We start from the raw sequence: 20,071 nt of genomic DNA, 5'->3' as shown, positions 1-20,071 counted from the left end.
TTGTACATGGTATTCAGCTACAATTAAATGTTTTGCAATAATAGCCTAATAATACATTTGTCTTTTACCCTGTTGGAATCGATATTAGGAATCGATAAGAATTGGAATCGATAAGCAGAATCGGAATCGTTAAAATTGAAACGATATCCAACCCTAATTAGGACTTTGTTTATTTAGGGTGTTTAAGTAGCTTTTATAAACGTGCCTACGGGTGTGCATCTTGAGACAAATCAATGGCACTGACATATTTTAATATTTTAGTGCAAGTTGTATTTAGTTAAAACAGCTCAAACATGCATTTTAGTCTGGGACTAGCTTGAGCCTTGTCTGTGAAACCGGGGAAATATTTTTCAATTGTACTTGTGATCAAAATTGTTTTCAAAGCCTGATGATGATAAACTCATTCTGCAAAGAACTTTTGGAACAAAACTCCTGCTTAGTGACATTAACTCTTTCCCCGCCAGCGTTAAAAAAAAAAATTGCCAGCCACCGCCAGTGTTTTTGATAATTTTCACTAAAATGTAATAGCCCATAGAATATTTTGTTGTATGAATATCTGAGCATGCAATATATGAAAGAAAGAGCAGACCCTCTGCTTTTAAACAAACAAACTAAAAAACTATCAAAGTGTTTAATTCTAGCTTCATGCATTCCTTTTTTATCAACACTTAAATATGGGTAGGTTTCAACATTTTGAACAAAAAGCTGAGAAAATCACGTTTTTGTTAAAGACTATTCAGATCACATTTAGAGTGATGATCAAACACAGATGGAGTAGATCGTGTCCATCAACACCCCCTAATGCTTACACAGTCCTATAGCTTGCCCTGGGTCGACATTTCATTCAGTAACATTAGGCAGTTCTAATTGATATGTTTTATTTTGATGATCACGTTACTTTACATATGCATCTGCTTACATACGATCGCTTGTTTTTTTTTGCGTCTTCTTCGCCTGTGTTTTGATCAGGAGATTCTGTACTCATTCAGAAGATGTGTAATAGTGCCCCCTAGTGTATAACAGTGAAAACACAGAAAATTCCGTGTTTGGCAGGGAAGCGTTTTCTCACAAATAACAAAAAATTCCGTGTTTGGCGGGGAAAGGGTTAAAAGGTAAGTTCACCGTGAATTACTCACCCTCATGTCGTTCCAAGACTTTTATTCATCTTCGGAAAACAAATTAAGATATTTTTGATGAAATCTGAGAGCTTTCTGACCCCACTACAATGTTATTACCACTTTCAAGGCCCAGAAAGGTAGTAAAGACATAATTAAAATACAGTGGTTCAACCTTAATGTTATGAAGCGACAAGAAAACAAAACAAGAAAACAAAAATAGCCACTTTATTGAACAATTTCTTCTCTTCTGTGTCAGTCTCCTACACGGTTCATGTTGTAAACCCAGTGCAGCGCTTCCGGGTTCTACATCAGAACGCTCTGTATTGGCCAGCTCCACATGCTTCGTGGTGCTCACGTGAACAGTGTCGGCCAAATGTTTTCTCACAGCTCTCGGACATTATCAAAAATATCTTAATTTGTATCCAAAGATGAACGAAGGTCTTACGGATTTGGAACGACATGAGGGTGAGTAATTAATGACAGAATTAAAATTTTTAGGTGAACTAACCTTTTAATAGTATAACAGTTCCATAGAATACAATAACCTTTGTTTTATTTCCAGGTTTAAAAAACATTTTTGAAAAATATAATTTGGTCTCATACTTCTGGACCTGTATATTGTCTCCAATCCTGTGGTCTACTGTACATCATTGCAATTGTTATGCTAAGTGAGAATTTGAATTCAGTGTAATTCAGTCTGCCGCGAAGAGAAATGAACAGGTTAAGAGCCTTGACAGAAGAACAGAATATAGAATGATTACACAGTAATCTATATGGAAATTATTTCAACGGCATGTCATGAGTGTGATAACAGACTCTGATAACGGGACGCTGTGTGGGATTGTGTACTATTGAACTTTGACCAGACAGCACATGTTCTGAGCTGACAATACGGCGAGCAAAAAAAATACAGTGAAAAGAAAGTGAGAGGTAAAGAACACAATAAAAACATTAAAAGAAATGGAGGAGAGAGATGAGGGATAGAAAAAAAAACAGTGGAGCAAGACAAATTATTTCATTATTTAAATTTTGTTTTAATCGACAATAACACCACTGGTTTATCCTCACTGCAACTATGTCCTAGTCTGTCATGATTTCATTTACCATCTTCTACCAACTGACACAAGAATCTAGGCACAATTTTATGGTTAGCTGCATTTAAAATATTTTTTCCCCTGCTGCCTGTGACCAGAACAGACCTTCAACTCATTTTTAGGGAACCACTGAGAACCACTGATCTGTGGGATGCAGAAAAGAGACGTGATGGATGGATACGGTGAGCATTTGAACCCTCTCTCAGAGACAAGCTCTTTCATGATGAAACATCTTTATCCAGCTATTCCCTTTCTGTCTCTCTCGTACTTTGTCTTTAGAGAGTGACAATCCAACCACAAGCAAGATTCACCCTGTAGCTTATCTGTCAATTCCCATCCATCTTTTGCTCTTCCTGTTGTTCACACCTGCCCTGTGTTTTGTGCACATGAAATCAGGCATGTGAACTATAATAACCGACCCTGCGGCAGACATGCCTGAGAATTCAGGCGGGGTTTAGACGGTAATTACCTCTAATGATGTTAAAAGACCTTTTCGGATGGGTTAATGTACGAGGTTAACTGCATATTTGCATGTTTTTAGTCTGCAGTGCCGTAAAATAACAGGCTTACCGCATTTTGCATCCGCATCGCCATCTATTTATGCTAAACGTCCACAGGTGTGTGTGTGTACGAGAGTGCAGAGGTGGTTGGTTTGGTGCCTCCCTGAATGGCCTGAAACCTAATGCTTGATCATTCACACTTTACGATTACAATTTTTAAAATCGCAAATCAAAATAATGATAACTGCCGCATCTAAAAACACTCAAAAGGTTTGGGCTGAAAAATACTATGTGCTTACAAACACCTATTTAAATATAATGGGCACATAGGTGGGCTGAATATGTTTGCTGCAGGCTATGATGAACAGTTATGTACTCGGTGGTTTGTCTGTCTTGCTCTCACTCTGACAATTATGCTAAACAGCATTTTGATTCCCCTTCTCAAAGACAGAGGTGTTACCAGCACACAGTGAACAACTCGACTGCAACCACCAAAGACCCGGCTGGATGGGGTTTATTATAAAAAGGAGTTTGTTTAAAAGGCCTACTGGTGGCTAATGCGCACACACACACACACACACACACACACACACAATGCACATGGTGTGTTAAAAGGAACATCCATCAACATCAAATAAAAAGCTGATAACTAATCACTGCATCCTCGCTGGTACTCAGAATGCGATATTAAATTACAAGCTTGAGCTGTGTATGGCAGACGCGGCACCGGCTGTAAATGCATCAATCGTTAATAATGTGTTTATCAAGCAACAATATCTCTGTAAGTAGATTTCAAAGACCAAAGGTAGTCTTTTAGCTGCCATGCCATTTTATAAACTTGGAGTTCTCTCTGTTATTCCACATCAGCGAATAGATGCATTGTACAGTAAGTCTGGGCTGGCAATCGAAAGTTTGCCAATTCAAACCCTACAGGGGCCGATTCATCAACTAATAAGCCCAGAGCAAGGGATTTAACCCCAGATTAATTTGATAAGGTTTTAAGCAATAGCTGCAGATGGGACGATAATTCAGAAATGCAAATAAGCACTTTTAATTCACTACTTATTGATGTTGTACTGTAACCGACAATACTGTGTGACAGATTAGGTCATTAAATGTTATGCATTATGGGACTGTAATCATCATAACTGGGTCTAATGGATCTATTTTTTTTTTATTAAAAAAAGATTTAATGGAATCCATGTAGCTATTTTTAATTATAATAATTGATTATAATATGTATAATAATTTATTATATAATTTAATTACAAATATAGACAAATTACGGTTAAAAAGTTAGGGGTCAGCAAGATTTTTTTTTCTTTTTTAAATAAAAGTAACTTTTAAATCAGCAAGATTGCATTAAATTGATCAAAAGTGACAGAAAAGACATTCATAATGTTACAATAGATTTCTATTTCAAATAAAGGCTGTTCTTTTGAACTATTCATCAAAGTATCCTAACAGAAATGTATCGTTTTCTACAAAAAATTGTAAAGTGCCCCTATTATGCTATTTTAAAGGCTCCTAATTTTGTTACAGCAGGTTAACATGCTTCAAAGGTCAAAAAACTGTTTCATTTTCTCATAATGTACATTGCACATGACATTTTTCAATTACATTCTCAAACGACTTGACGGATGAATCAGTCTCTCTAAGGCCTGGGACACACTAGACGATTTTCACCCCTTAAACGATTTTTAAACTGTGGAAGACCACAGACATAAATGACAGTTTCAACCGATTTTTAGCATTATAATCCTCTGAACGCACACACTAGATGATTCAGCCGGACTGCGAGACCATATACTTGTTGATTGTAGGAATGATTTCACAGTGACACGCTGAGACTCGCGAGATCAAATGTGACTTGAGAAGAAAAACAAATGGAGGATGTGGTTAGCTGGCTCTTCTGTATGGAAGCTTATGTGTAGCAGAATTCAATTTGCAATGCAATATGTAAAATGGCAATGCATTTCAGTATTTAAATTAAAATTTTACATACCATGAGTGCAACATTTGTTGCAAAATGATAATTCAAATTGAATAATATAATTTACATTTGCTATTTCATACACTAGTTTTAACATATAATTTAAAAATATAATTTAACGCTTTATAAGTTGCAAAATTAAAATGAAAATGTATTACAGAAATGATTAAATGTGTTTAACATGTTCAAGCAAAAATTGTAGCAAAATGATCATTTAAATGTTATTTTTCTTAATTGCATTTACACTCCCAGTTAAGATACTTGCGATTGCATTTTTATTATATGTCCTGCAATGAATGTAGCAAAATTCAATGTGGAATTGAAAATGCAATCCGAGCCGATCAAGTCTCCGCCCCGCCCTGTCAATCATCACGTCAAGGCGGGGCCAGGTGTTGAAAACATGGCCCAGGCAGAGCTAGCGAGGCGTTTACTGGCCGATGAAGCGAAGCGAGAATACAGAAATGATCACGCGCGTCTGTCTAGCCGCGTTTCCATTACAGATTTGCGCAAAACTTTTGCGATATTTTCTAAAAGTCGACAAAAAAATATTGCGAAATGACAGCGTTTCCATTAACTGATGTTATGCGACTAAAACATTTTTTTTCCTCTCATGATAAATCATTCCAAAAATCATGCTACGTATGTTGTTAGGTTTATGTATATCCCAGCCACCACACGCCATTATTATTAATGGAAAGAGACGTGCGTGTTATAGCACTGATGGCTAGGAAAGCACCTTATACTTGAGCGGTACATATGAGGTGTTATGATAAATTGTGGCATTTTATATTCTATTGTTTTTTTATGAGTTTAATAAAGAACTCGTCTTCTGTCCAAACATACCATCATCTGTAAAGAATGATCGACTTTTACATACGCAGGTTATTGTGACGCATAGCCACATACAGAGACGAGCGAAAATTTTGAATTTGCATGGTGGTAACTCAACGTTTTTTTTACCACTTCGTTATTTTGTCTCGGAATTTCGTTTTTTGGAAATATAAACTGAATTTAGAAATGCTTTTGAAATGAAAAACTTTGCGTTTAATAAACAAAATATATTTTTGAAATGAAGACAGCGTTTGGAGTGGAGTGCAAAATAATCAGTTCCCTGAGTCCACGGCCTTTGCTGTTATCGTGACTGTACACAAATAAAAGTAGACAGTTTATAGTTTATAATTATGTCTTGCACTTATCTGTATGGCTAAAAATTCCAAGTTTCCGCTGGAATAGCCTAAGGAAAAAATTCATCAAAAGGCGACAACGACTTCGTCGGAAAGAGGGTTAAAGAAAACGTAGCCTATTTAGTTTCATATAGTTAGGCTATGTCTAAATATTATAATCTTTTAATTTCATATGTTGATTATGAAAAGTGAGCAGCATGAGTAAAGCACATAATCAGATGCGCATATGTCTGGAGACATGGATTTTGAGCACAATTGAATTCTAGAAAGTCTTTCTTTAAAATTAATTTCGTTTTGTATAAATTGTATATTAATTTTGATCAATGTTTAATCAACTATTTGGCTGTAGGCTATATTTAATAAATAAGAAGCAAACCAAGATCGTCGGGAATGGATAGACCTAGTCTTTGAGCAAGGCTGAAACTATAGCGTCTTTCTGTTTTAATACATTACTTGAATATATGTCATAATTACAGAAGGCCTATAGATAGTTATGATATTTGTGGTTGCACCGGGGTCCGTCATTATAAAGTTGCGCCACTTTCCTTATTAGGAGAAAATATATGTTGTTTTAACGACATAAGATCTCGTACATACTTGAGTGGGAAAAAAATTATATGTAGGCCCTATGTGAGAGCAATGCGTGACCGTACCAGGTGACCTGTAAATGCGAAAAAACTGTTTCCATTGCATTTTTGCGAAAATTTCCTTTTTCGAATTGCCTGAAAAACCACCTCATGCGAGCGTAAAAACTTTTTTGCGATATATAGGAGTTTTTGCGAAATTGACGCATTTCCATTGCTACTGACAGACGCGCGTGATCATTTCTGTGTTCTCGCTTCGCTTCATCGGCCAGTAAACGCCTCGCTAGCTCTGCCTGGGCCATGTTTTCTAGTGATGTGTCGTTCATGAACGATTCGTATATTTTTAACGAATCTTTAATATGACTCGGGACTACCGAGTTGTCTCAGAGAGTGATTCGTTCATTTTGTGTTGACCGCGCATGCGCATTACGCTGAATCTGTACTGGAAAGAACAAAAATGATTAGTTCATCTTTCGAGTCTCGAGTTCGGGTTTGAGTCTTTCGTTCTTCCTGTCAGTCCCATAGAGCCTATGCTGTCAGTAACGGAAACAGAAAAGATTCGTTCTTTCGAGTTCGGGTTTGAGTCTTTCGTTCTTCCTGTCAGTCCCATAGAGTCTATGCTGTCAGTAACGGAAACAGAAAAGATTAGTTCTTACGAGTCTTTCGGGTTTGACGTTTGAGTCATTCGTTCTTTTGCCACGTGACTTGTCACCGTATTGAACACTAGTTCACAACCTTTTTACTAACAAGCACGTTGTTATTTTTTAATAAAAAAATTTTTTTTATATATATAATTCTCAGTTAATATCAGACATATACAAATATGGGAAATATATTGACTATTCAAGTCTAACATCACAAATTCAAGTCAATTAGACTATTACTCGTTTTGAATCAACTGTATTTTATTTTTCTCTATTGAGTTATATTATTATTTTTTTTGTCCTTGTGTTATTAATGAAAAATCAGTTTAAAAATGTTACCTAAACCTTTGTAACATAGCTGATAGGCCTATAGCACCTATACAAAAACATATTACACACACATACATACATACATATATATATATATACACACATATATATATACACATACACACATATATCTATATCTATATATCTATCTATCTATCTATCTATCTATCTATCTATCTATCTATCTATCTATCTATCTATCTATCTATCTATCTATCTATCTATCTATCTATCTATCTATCTATCTATCTATCTATCTATCTATCTATCTATCTATCTATCTATCTATCTATCTATCTATCTATCTATCTATCTATCTATCTATCTATCTATCTATCTATCTATCTATCTATCTATCTATCTATCTATCTATCTATCTATCTATCTATCTATCTATCTATCTATCTATATATATATATATATATATATATATATATATATATATATATATATATATATATATATACACACATACACACATATATCTATATCTATATATCTATCTATATATATATATATATCTATATCTATATATCTATCTATATATATATATATATATATATGTGTGTGTGTGTGTGTGTGTGTTTGTGCTATATGATTCAAAATGAGTAATAGTCTAATTGACTTGAATTTGTGATGTTAGACTTGAATAGCTCTACACCTGGCCCCGCCTTGATGCGATGATTGACAGGGCGGGGCGGAGACTTGATCGGCTCGGATTGCATTTTCAATTCCACATTGAATTTTGCTACATTCATTGCGGGACATATAATGAAAATGCAATCGCAAGAATCTTAACTGTGAGTGTAAATGCAATTAAGAAAAATAACGTTTAAATGATCATTTTGCTACAATTTTTGCTTGAACATGTTAAGCACATTTAATAATTTCTGTAATACATTTTCATTTTAATTTTGCAACTTATAAAGCGTTAAAATATATTTTTAAATTATATGTTAAAACTAGTGTATGAAATAGCAAATGTAAATTATATTATTCAATTTGAATTATCATTTTGCAACAAATGTTGCACACATGGTATGTAAAATGTAAATTTAAATACTGAAATGCATTGCCATTTTACATATTGCATTGCCATTTTGCATATTGCATTGAAAATTTAATTCTGCTACACATAAGCTTTCAATACTCCTGGAGCACGTTCTGTTTTACAGAGAAAAACAAAGTAAAAAAAAAAAAGAATATGGGTCATCGTCTTTGTTAATACTCCACTTTTGTGCCATGTTTGTGGCTGCCAAAATTCCGTTATAGAAGTACGCAACATCCGGTAGGTGGTGCTTGCTTGCTCTCATTGGCTATCGCATGCATCACGATTTGGGATTGCGTGGGCTCCGACATTAGCCTGACGTCGTCATACTCAATTCTAGTCAGAATATGAGTCTGATACTGCTCCGTTGGGCTGTGATTATGCGACGTGTTTCAACCGAGCCAGGAAAGACCTCAATTGGATAGATCTACAACCAATCAGAGCAACGGAGCGACGCATAGCGTTAGTTGTCAAATGTCAACAGAACTTAACTGCACTGTGTTGCCAAGTCCGCGGGTTGTTTATCATGCACATTGTTTATCATATACAGACCCAGGAATGCGAATTTTAACACATGCCAAATATAACACATATTTTACCCCCCAAATGCCATTTTGTTTCCCCGGTGAACCCCCCCGGAAAGCTATTGGGCTTGTTTTTGGCTAATTTTGAGTAGCAATTGGGCGGGTTTTGTTGTAAAAACTTGGCAACCCTGTCTGCACGCACGCTGGAATAAGTTACGTTAGAAGAAAAAGATGAGTGTAAACGATCTTTGCCGGTGTTGTAAAAAAACAATTTAAGGATACACAGAGTACTTACCAACACGATCATCATTTCTGAGAGAAATAGTAGGTGAATGCATATACGAACAAGTTCTCCGTTTAGGTTTAGAACAAATTCAACCCAAGCGCCTTTGATGACGTGGATGATTACGTTCCTGTTTATCATCTGTCCATCATCGTCTATAGCCCACTCTGACAATTTCATTGGTCCGAACAGTTTCTGTTCGGGCATAATTACTTCTCTATGGAGCAAGTCCAGACCGAACTGCCCGAGCACAATTGTTGTGGGCGGGGCTAAGTTCGGCTGGCTTCCAGGCTACTCCGACATGATTGGGAGCAGTAAAATAATCGTAATGACACCACACAATTGAGGAGTTTTTTGGACAAAAAGTCATTTGTGACAAGCTTCGAATCAGGCCACACCCCGACCTCAAAATCTTCAAATGTGTCGCCAGCTCTGCTTTCCGTGAGCCAACTCTGCTCTGATTGGTCAGACGGCCCAATCTGTTGTGACTGGTCTACCGTGTACAGTGTGTGTCAGAAGCTAAACGCCATTATTACGCCACTGTATCAATAACAGCGTGTACGTTAGCTTATAACTGTCACGCAGTAGGATTCAAAATGCTAATTATTAGTTTAGGCATTTCAGAGTCAATTCTTTCTTTAGGGAGGCAACTTTATTGATCTTGCTCTTTCGACTTTACAATTGTTTATATTACACACTGCATGAAAGGGAATATTCGAAAAAGCATAATAGGGCCACTTTAAGCAGCACGACTGTTTTCAACATTGATAAGAAATTATTCTTGAGCAAAAAAACGACATATTACAATGATTTCTGAAGGATCATGTGACACTGAAGACTATATAAAAATAGATGAACAGTTCTTTTGCTGTCTTCAGTTTTAAAAAGTCAAATCGCACATGGGGAACGTTGTTCAGTACAAAGTCAAACAATGATACACTCTGTGATTTGTGTTTGGAAGTTAATAAAACATTACGTTTTAAATAACATTTAATATAAAAAAGGCCTATATAAAAGTCCAGCCGCTTTGTCCAAACTCTCAAACCTCCACACAATGTATCTTCCATTTATATTCAAGTCCCTTTACAAAGAGTTTTGAAAGATTTTTTATCGGAATGGAACTATGCAGAGTAGAATTTTGGACAAAAACATCTGTTTAATAGTTTTTAGTAAATGAAATAAACTAGAACAAAACGCACACCTACACTATATCAAAGACTAATCTAAAAGCTCCATCTAAACTGAAGCAATTCAAAAGATCACAGATGTTTTCCTTGGGCAAATAAAAGTATAAAGCATGCTTTTCCAGGGATGCACCTCTCCCATTCACTGCTTTCCATTTCAACAGAAGCAGGAACAGAAAACAACACCGGTTGTGGGAGAAAACACTTGCTCACTGTTAGTAGGGCGTCACAGTACAACAGGATCACAGTCTCATTCCTACACAGAGAACATAATTATGCACTTATGTTTGAAAGAAACATCTTGTTGGGCTTAATTTGCAATGCAAAAGCAGTGCGGTGTTTCAGATGGAGCAGAATTCATCCAGAAGCCCGACTGCACGCTCCTACGGACCTACTTACTTTCAATAACAACACGTACATGTGCTGCCTGTGATAGTGATGATGTCTGAGGGGGATCTGCTTGGAAAAATGGGAGAGAAAGCAAAGGAAAGCACAGGAATGGATGTGTGACAGGCGAGAGAGATTGTGTGTTGAGAAAGAGGAGGTTTAAATTAAGAGAAAAGGAAGGATAAATGGATTACCATGAAAGAAATGAGTGGAGAGGCAGAGAGGAAGAGAAAAGGCAAATGAAGAGACAAATGGATAAGACGATGAGAATTTGAAGAGGTACAAATGATGGGGGTGGTTGAGGCCTGTTGTACAGCTCGCCTGACGCAAGACCGTCTCCTTCAACAAATATTAGCAAACACCAAGTGAAATGTCACTTGGAAAGAGAACAGATGGAAATAAAACACACAGAACATCATATTATTTCTCTTTCCATCAGCGGTAATGGATTTTGTCTAGCATTTAACCAATGCCACACAGAGGAACATTACAATCCATTAAGAAGAGTGTTCGTGCAGATGTGCGAATTGCTATACCGTGTACAGTAAACACTGGCCACTTATTACCTCAGCTTTCCTTGAAAAACAAAATCACTCTGAGTGCACCTGTGGGCAGAGTGTGCCCATGGATCCAGCGAACTGTAACCTTGAAAAGCATCAACAATCATTTCCCTCTATGACCTTTTGTATTGCTCTTTAAAGAGGAAGGCCATTCAAAGTTCCCAGTTTGGACTTGAAAGATAATGAAGAAAGAAACTGGCTAAAGTATGTGACTTAAGGATCTGTCATTAGTTTTCCTGCTGAGGCGCAGTCGAAACAATGCTAAAAGCACATCAAATGAAACCAAATAATAGACTTGTAGCATGCCTTATTTGAGTGTGCTTTTTCAGCGGGTGTTCTATTTATTGCACACTCCTGGCAGGAACCTGGAGCAGCCCTGGGATTAACTGCTGCGCTCAAGGGCGAAACAGCAACACGGGATCTCACAGTTCACGAGTACCTCAGCTTTTCTGTTTTCGGTCCTTCATGTCCAGAATTTTTAATGTTGCAGAAGATTTCTATATAAAAATGTTCTGTTTATCAAAAAGGATTCAACATTGAGAATACGAAATGTTATTGAGCACTAAATCAGCATATTAGAATGATTTCTGAAGGATCACGTGACGCTGAAGACTGGAGTAATAGAGTGCAACAGTCGGTAAAAACTTTAACCCATAGGTAAATAGATTTTTAACGGTAACTTGTAAACTTCTAAAGGCAGACCAAATGTGAGCTACGGGGTTGTTAAATCATGGTATTTGCTTCTATTGACATTCACTGATGCTCAAAATTGAAACACGATGCATTAAGAGCTTTAGAACAGGATGGCCAAATTTTTCTTATTTTGTTTAAATATCACGTTTTCATTTAGTACTGCACTTCGGAAGCAACAGAAGATGTATGCATGTTTCCTAGAAGACAAATAAGTACAATTTACCTTGATCTTCAAATTCAAAAAGTTTTCAGTTTAATAGTTTTGTCTGAGTCCCTCAATTGTCCCTAAAATCATGGTGTCACTGCTGGAAAGGGTTGAAATATGCAAAACATGCTGGAAAACTGAAGAATTTGCAGGACCTGGAGGATTTTTTTCTGAAGAACATTGGGCAGTTTAACTGCTTTGGACAAACAAGGGACTCAAGAAGAACCATCACAAAACAAAAACAGCTTTTTTTCGGTCTTGTGGACTATATGTAAATATTTTATGTAAAATAGATGATTCAGGACAGTATTGGAAACATAACATGCATTTTGTATGATCCCTCTTATTATGTTAAAATACTTAACATTGTGCAGATTTTGCAAGGTGTATGTAAACTTTTGAGCATGACTAATCTTAACAGGTAAATATACAGAAACCAAATAATTTCTGTATCTGTGCAGTTAATAAACACTGCACAGTCTTCACTGCATAAATTATTAATTGAATATAGATTAATCCTTATTAAAGGGATAGTTCACCCAAAAATGAAAATTCTGTCATTAATTATTCACCCTCATGTCGCTCCACACCCGTAAGACCTTCATTCATCTTCGGAACACAAACTAAGATATTTTTGATGATATCTGAAACCTCTCTATTTTAACGATGTTTTTAATACCTTTCTGGACCTTGAAAGTGGTAATTAAATTGCTGTCTATGGAGGGGTCAGAGAGCTCTCGGATTTCATCAAAAATATCTTCAATTGTGTCCGAAGATGAACGAAGGTCTTACGGGTTTGGAATGACATGAGGGTGAGGAATTAATGACAGAATTTTAATTTTTGGGTGAACTTACCCTGTAAAAGCTACAAAAGTGATTCTGTCAAAAGCAATGAGTGTTTATTATTATTATTATTTTATTTTTGTCTTTTGTTCCTTGATTAACATTAATGACAGACAGCAGCAGGTTCATTAGGCTGGTGTCACTTTAAGACCTGACTCACATGACGTGGATCTGACATGCATCCAATTTTCTCACAACTCTTTACATTCATTTAACACACACAACTAATTTAAGACTGTGCTTACGAGGATACTCTCCAATAACTGCCATTTCAACATAATTGAGTGTTTTTGTCCGTTCAAGCGTGAAAGAGGCACTGGTGCGCTCTCTGAAGCGGCATTCTATATATAATAATTTCACAATATTAACTTTAAAGGGACAGTTCACTCAAAAATGCATCCTTTACTCACCCTCATGTTGTTCCAAACCTGTATGACTTTCTTCTTTGGAACACAGATGATGATATTTAAAAAAAAACATATTTTTGGTCTAAAAATATGAATGTCTATGAGGTTTGGAACACACTGTTCTTCAAAATATGTTCTATTTGTGTTCTGTGAAAAAAGAAAGTCATACAGGTTTGGAACAACATGAGGTTGAGTAAATGACAGAATTGTTATTTTCAGACAAATAAAACTCCCAGTTTACATACACTTCATCTTCCTGGAAACTGTGAATTTGTACCTGTGATCTTTGTAAAACTATTTTTCATGCTGCGATATAATTACAAGAACATTTCCTTGTGTTGTTTTGTCATTCGGCCTGTAGCTAAGTAGAGAGCTGATAACTAAGTGACAGCTCTCAGTGTAAAGACTCTGAAACAAACACAGACAGTTTCAAGCTCACAAGAGCAAAACGTTTAATGACTTGAGTTCACAGAATTAGCTTGCAGGTTTAGTTCATTAAGACAAAATGTCTTTAAACTGCCAATCTTGTGTCAGCAGAAGACAACTGTTCAGTGAAACTTTGTATAAATATTAAAATATCAAACCGCTTCCAACTCACTATTTTCTTTCCTTGTTTGTCTCCTTTTCTAAGCCATATTTTGAAACCATGAGAGAGTAAAATATCTTCTATTTTGGGTAAATATTGAAATTGATTCACCATTTGTATTTACAGTCTATTCCACTTTTTATACACAATGTTATAATGTAAATTAAGAAACCGAGAAGCTGTGACACAGTATTTGTATATAATGTCTTTCTCAGTTTGAGTCAACATTCGCAGGCACTGCAATCTCCATCCAATAAAACTTGTGAACTTCTAGGCTTCCCTTCTGAAATCATTGCAGGGCTCTACACTTACATATTTCATATCATAAAATGAACTTAGCAGTAAAAGTAGCTTGTTGCAAACATCCCACATCTGAAATTAAATTAATTATATAATTTATATTAAATTGACTAGGGCTGTCAAAATGAATGTGTTAATTGCAGTGATTCATGAAGTGATTCAGAGCTAGGGCCCTGTCCCAAAAGGCACAAGCGGTCTTCCTACGAGTCCACACTTCCGTGACGTAATGCCACTTTGACTGGGCACTCTTCTGAAACCTATAATGACAAATGGGACACCCTACGGGCTCAGGGACTTAAGGACACGTGCACGTGGCAGCCTAATTTTCGATCATATTTATTTTGATCTCCTGACAGTTGGCGATCGTGTAATTTGTGTTAAGTGCCACACAAACTTGCATTACCATCATCATTATGCGCTTTACTTTTGACAATTCCTGTGAGAAATCTTGAAGCCTTGATGTTTGCTCATGATGCTTTATAGGTTTTATGAAGTGTTAGCCAACAAGCACATAAATGCTGACCTTCATGAAGAGGATGCTAGAGCTCATCGTAATGATGAGGCGTTTTTGTGAGTCCTGTGGTCAGGAAAAAAACAGTGTGAAGGGACAAGACAGAGATAGTGTTCCTTCCTTGTTAACTAACAACTCTCAAAGTGAACTGAGAGGAGCATCATTATAACACACACGGAGAGAGAGACAGACAGAGAGAGAGAGAGAGAGAGAGAGAGAGAGAGAGAGAGAGAGAGTTACGAGGGGAATGAGAGGGAGAGATGCTGAGGTGCAACAGAGGGTGAAAATGAAAGATGGAATTATGATAATGGAACGGAGGGAGAGAGTAACAGGAAAAATGAGAAAAGAGGCGTGCAGAGAAAAGATGCAAAAATTCGCAGGGAAGCGGTAAAGTGCTGTCATGTGTAATGCAGATAAACCTGAAATATTACAATAAAAGAGGAAAAGAATGACAACATAGAAGATGTGCAAAAGAGACAGAGGTGGGACGTGCAGAGAAATGGCCAAAACAAAGAGAGAGAAAAGGCTGATACTGTTTTATCAGGCCGTTTCAAGGTGAGAACTTTTATTGTATCGCTAATGAATTCTGTTCTTGACTCGTGTAAGTGTTTGGAAACTTGCTATAGTGCCAGATAAAGAATAATGGCTGTGGAATGGAGGGTGACAGAGAGAAAAGTGTATGTGCACGCTTACCCGGTAAAGTGGGCTGCACTTGTCTTTAAAGCAGGGTGCGAGGGAGGAGTAGATCTGAAGAGAGTAGTAATATGCAGCTAACTGCAGAGATAGTGCCGATGGGGGCTGCTTCTCAAAACACGTGTTAGCATCCAACACCTGAAATAGGAAAAGACAAAGATGTGTGTTCACACTGCATGTTCACACTGCAAACTAATCTAATTTGGTTTTCAATAGGCATGCACTGATACCACTTTTTCCAGAACAAGGCCGATACTTTCATTTTTGGTACTCACCAATACAGATACCTGCATTTTCACTGCATGTATCATTTTTTAAATATATTGGTCGTATGCATTGATCTAATTTGTTGAGCAAATTTGTATTTCCTTTAGTTATTTCCATGCATTGTACAAGCTTCTGTTACTTTCACAGTTCATTCCATTGCTTTATCATATTTTTAGCTTTCATTTAATAACACAGCACATATTTAGAGCTACTTCAGGCAGGGCTCAATGCTAAAGATTTTTTCTACTGGCCCGGTTAGGTCAGTGGTTCAAATGTTTAGATACCAGTGAAATATCACAATTCTCTATTGCAAAAAACTACTAGCCTAATTAAATGTAAATTTCGAACATTATCAACGACACGTAAACAGACATAAAATAAGAACAATAATCCAATTGTAAATAGCACAAATAAATGCAATAGAACAAAGATACGAATTAAATAAACAGTGCTTTTCAGGTACAGAATAAAGTAATCAAAATGTAAAATGACACTGTATGGTCTTCACTGAATAAATGAAATATAGATGAATCTTTATTAAAGTTACAAAAGTCATTCAGCCAAAAGCAGTGAGTAATTTCTGTCCTTTGTAGTTTGATTCACATTAAAAACACAGCAGCAGGTTTATTAAGTACACAAGTGCAGAATCGGGCTAGGGGTGGGCGATATACTGGTAGACACGATTAACTGGTAGAAATTTGTCAACCAGTATAAATTTTGGACTATCGTCTCTATCACGGTTACGGTCATGTGACGTTGCTGTGCTGTGCAGTCAGGAAAAGCTTTTAGCTTTTTGCCACCTAACTGGGCTTGAACAGTTAAATATACATGCCTATGTGTCAAAGTGAATAGTCATTTATGTCTTGAGCGAAACGTAAATGGTTGAGAAAGAACTGAGAAATTGAGAAGGAACAATGAACAAGTAGAATGGATCCATGCAGCCGGTCTTAAAGTGACAGTGTTCAAATTTACCTGCTTGCATTATTAATGCTAATCAAACAACAACAAAGCGAAAATCTCTCACTGCTCTTGACTGAATCATTTTGTAACTTAAGAATAAATGTATATTTAATTTACACAGTAAAGTAGTGCAGAGTGCTGTGATGAGATTAACAACGCTCACCACATGGATCATATAAATCAGATACAGACCGGAGCGATACGTTTTTTATGGACATATTTCATATACGCTAGAGCTCTAAACATGAACCAGCACTGTGTATACGCACTTATTTCATCATGTCTTCTTCAAATGAAATATAAGTGCAAACAAAGACACTGATACAATCATAAGTCTGATCACGACTGCGATGACACGATGGATTATTCTTCTACACCGAAGACAATGATGTAGTAGGCTGACAATTCAAAGAAGAATGGGCAAAAAAACTGCTTTACTCTTTCTGTGTTAAACGTACGCGTGTCGTTTGTTCAGAGACTGTAGTGCTCTTAAATGTATTGAAAATATCCTTAGACCTTTTAAATGTTCTTTCAGGTTTCTTCCTCGTTTGTTGTCATAAAGGGTTACATTTTTAAAATGCTTAAGGTGCCCTCAACTCTGTTTCCTTTCCGTGGTCATATTTTAATATTCATGTGTCTGTAATGAGTGTGTTGCAGGTCTGTGTTTTATTGGTTGCTGTCTCCCCACAGCATCATTTTGTGGGGCTTTGCAAACCTGTATTCATTCTAGTGTGGAATTTTTATACAATATTCACTCATCGGGACAGTAAAATTCACATTCTAGTCAATCTACTGCAGTATTTCCTCTCTCAATCAGTAGAAAATGTGATCCCATAATATATAAAAAAAAAATACCATCATTGTAAGGTTGAAAATAATCAAAGATATTTGAAATAGAACAAAATCATCTGCTTTGCTGTTAGCAGCCATCGTCGTGATCAAGATATTTGAAATTGACTCAACCTGCTCCCCCCTTAACGCCATCAGAAGGGCCAGTTGGAGTTAGGAGAACAAAAGAATGGCTGGCTGGCAAAATGGTTTTCGCACCTTTGATACAATGGGGGAAGTTTTGTCTGATTGGTTATTTTCAAACGTCTTACGGTTTGGTCTGATTGGTCAGTTTTAAAAGAGTCAGATTTGAATTTGGTGACATCAGGGAAGAGGATAAAAGAGGATTTCAATTGTAGCTCGCTCTCTTTGGATTCTCTGGCTTTCTCTAGAGAGAGCTGCTCTTTAGCTCTCGCTCTCTTTCTCTCTCTCTCTCTCTCTCTCTCTCTCTATCTATCTATATCACAGGTAACATTCTAGGCAGAGGCCTACTGAGCATAATTAAGGGTTTATGTTTACATCTATTTGAAACTATTTTAAGTGTAAACATAACTAGAATTTGTGTTTCCTTTTAAAAGAGATTTCTGTCTATTATGTAATCTTATGTAATTATGTTATCTATCAAGTATAATTGACATTTTACATTTACATTTACTTGATTGTTAATAAATTGTTACATTTTGATCCTTTCTGAATTAATCTGTAATTATTAACTATCTCCAATGTGGAACGGTATAATTGCAACAAAGGGTTAAAACAGAATGATTAAATGTATGATTAACTATCAAATATAAATGATCATTCTCTTCTAAATGCGACAACTATGATAAATGGAGTCAGATAAAGAATATTATAATCAAATCCATTCTTCCAGCTGAAACACTGAACGCGCGTGCGGCCTTCACCGTGGTTCGCTACCGATCCTTGGAGCGAATTCATGTGGTCTTACAATCATATACCGCAAAACCGGTATAATTTAGAAAAATACTGTGATATAAATTTTTGGTCATACCGCCCAGCACAACAGTAAAGGCTATGCATTGTTTTTTTTATACACTTGATTACTTTAGACATTTCATGTAGTATTTCTAGTGCTTTAGAAAGATAAGAAGTTTTTCAGGTAGGTCCATTTAATTTGTGTCATTGTTCTGTTGTAGTTTGTTTTCTTTGCTCTTTCTTTCTCACTGTTTATTTGTCTTCAGTAAGCTTGAGAGTTTTTTGGGTTAGTATTTTTTTATTATTATATTGAAAATGGTCAGTAATTTCCAACTACTAACATGGCCAAGACCAAAGAGCTGTCCAAAGACACTAGAGACAAAATTGTACACCTCCACAAGGCTGGAAAGGGCTACGGGGAAATTGCCAAGCAGCTTGGTGAAAAAAAGGTCCACTGTTGGAGCAATCATTAGAAAATGGAAGAAGCTAAACATGACTGTCAATCTCCCTCGGACTGGGGCTCCATGCAAGATCTCACCTCGTGGGGTCTCAATGATCCTAAGAAAGGTGAGAAATCAGCCCAGAACTACACGGGAGGAGCTGGTCAATGACCTGAAAAGAGCTGGGACCACCGTTTCCAAGGTTACTGTTGGTAATACACTAAGACATCATGGTTTGAAATCATGCATGGCACGGAAGGTTCCCCTGCTTAAACCAGCACATGTCCAGGCCCGTCTTAAGTTGGAAGATGGGTCGAGGCTGGGTCTTCCAAGATGACAATGACCCGAAGCACACAGCCAGGATAACCAAGGAGTGGCTCTGTAAGAAGCATATCAAGGTTCTGGCGTGGCCTAGCCAGTTTCCAGACCTAAACCCAATAGAGAATCTTTGGAAGGAGCTCAAACTCCGTGTTTCTCAGCAACAGGCCAGAAACCTGACTGATCTAGAGAAGATCTGTGTGGAGCAGTGGGCCAAAATCCCTCCTGCAGTGTGTGCAAACCTGGTGAAAAACTACAGGAAACGTTTGACCTCTGTAATTGCAAACAAAGGCTACTGTACCAAATATTAACATTGATTTTCTCAGGTGTTCAAATACTTATTTGCAGCTGTATCATACAAATAAATAGTTAAAAAATCATACATTGTGATTTCTGGATTTTTTTTTTTGATTATGTCTCTCACAGTGGACATGCACCTACGATGACAATTTCAGACCCCTCCATGATTTCTAAGTGGGAGAACTTGCAAAATAGCAGGATGTTCAAATACTTATTTTCCTCACTGTATATATATATAGCTGATTCATTCACTACATAGAGAATGTCACATATACTGTGTCCAAAACCACATCATAGTTTGTTAAGGCACATTCACAATGCACCAACAGAAGCCGACAGACACTTTTTGGA

At 36.6% G+C, this 20,071-nt stretch overlaps 2 protein-coding genes across 2 annotated transcripts in view; one reads left to right on the top strand and one right to left on the bottom strand.

Moving 5' to 3' along the window:
• Positions 1-20,071, top strand: part of drc1 (dynein regulatory complex subunit 1 homolog (Chlamydomonas)) — a 548,506-nt gene that overhangs the window by 73,660 nt on the left and 454,775 nt on the right. The window lies entirely within an intron of this gene.
• nbas (NBAS subunit of NRZ tethering complex) overlaps positions 1-20,071 on the bottom strand; it is a 262,104-nt gene that overhangs the window by 110,454 nt on the left and 131,579 nt on the right. Inside the window, exon 40 of the mRNA XM_079831768.1 lies at positions 15,672-15,809. Within this exon, the coding sequence (XP_079687894.1) occupies positions 15,672-15,809 (138 nt within the window). The remainder of the gene's footprint in view (positions 1-15,671; positions 15,810-20,071) is intronic.

The sequence above is a fragment of the Gobio gobio genome (genome assembly GCF_949357685.1).
Source record: "Gobio gobio genome assembly, chromosome: 12".
Taxonomy (NCBI): domain Eukaryota; kingdom Metazoa; phylum Chordata; class Actinopteri; order Cypriniformes; family Gobionidae; genus Gobio; species Gobio gobio.
The sequence above is the reverse complement of the archived record's forward strand: the minus strand, read 5'-3'. Positions and strand labels throughout refer to the sequence as shown.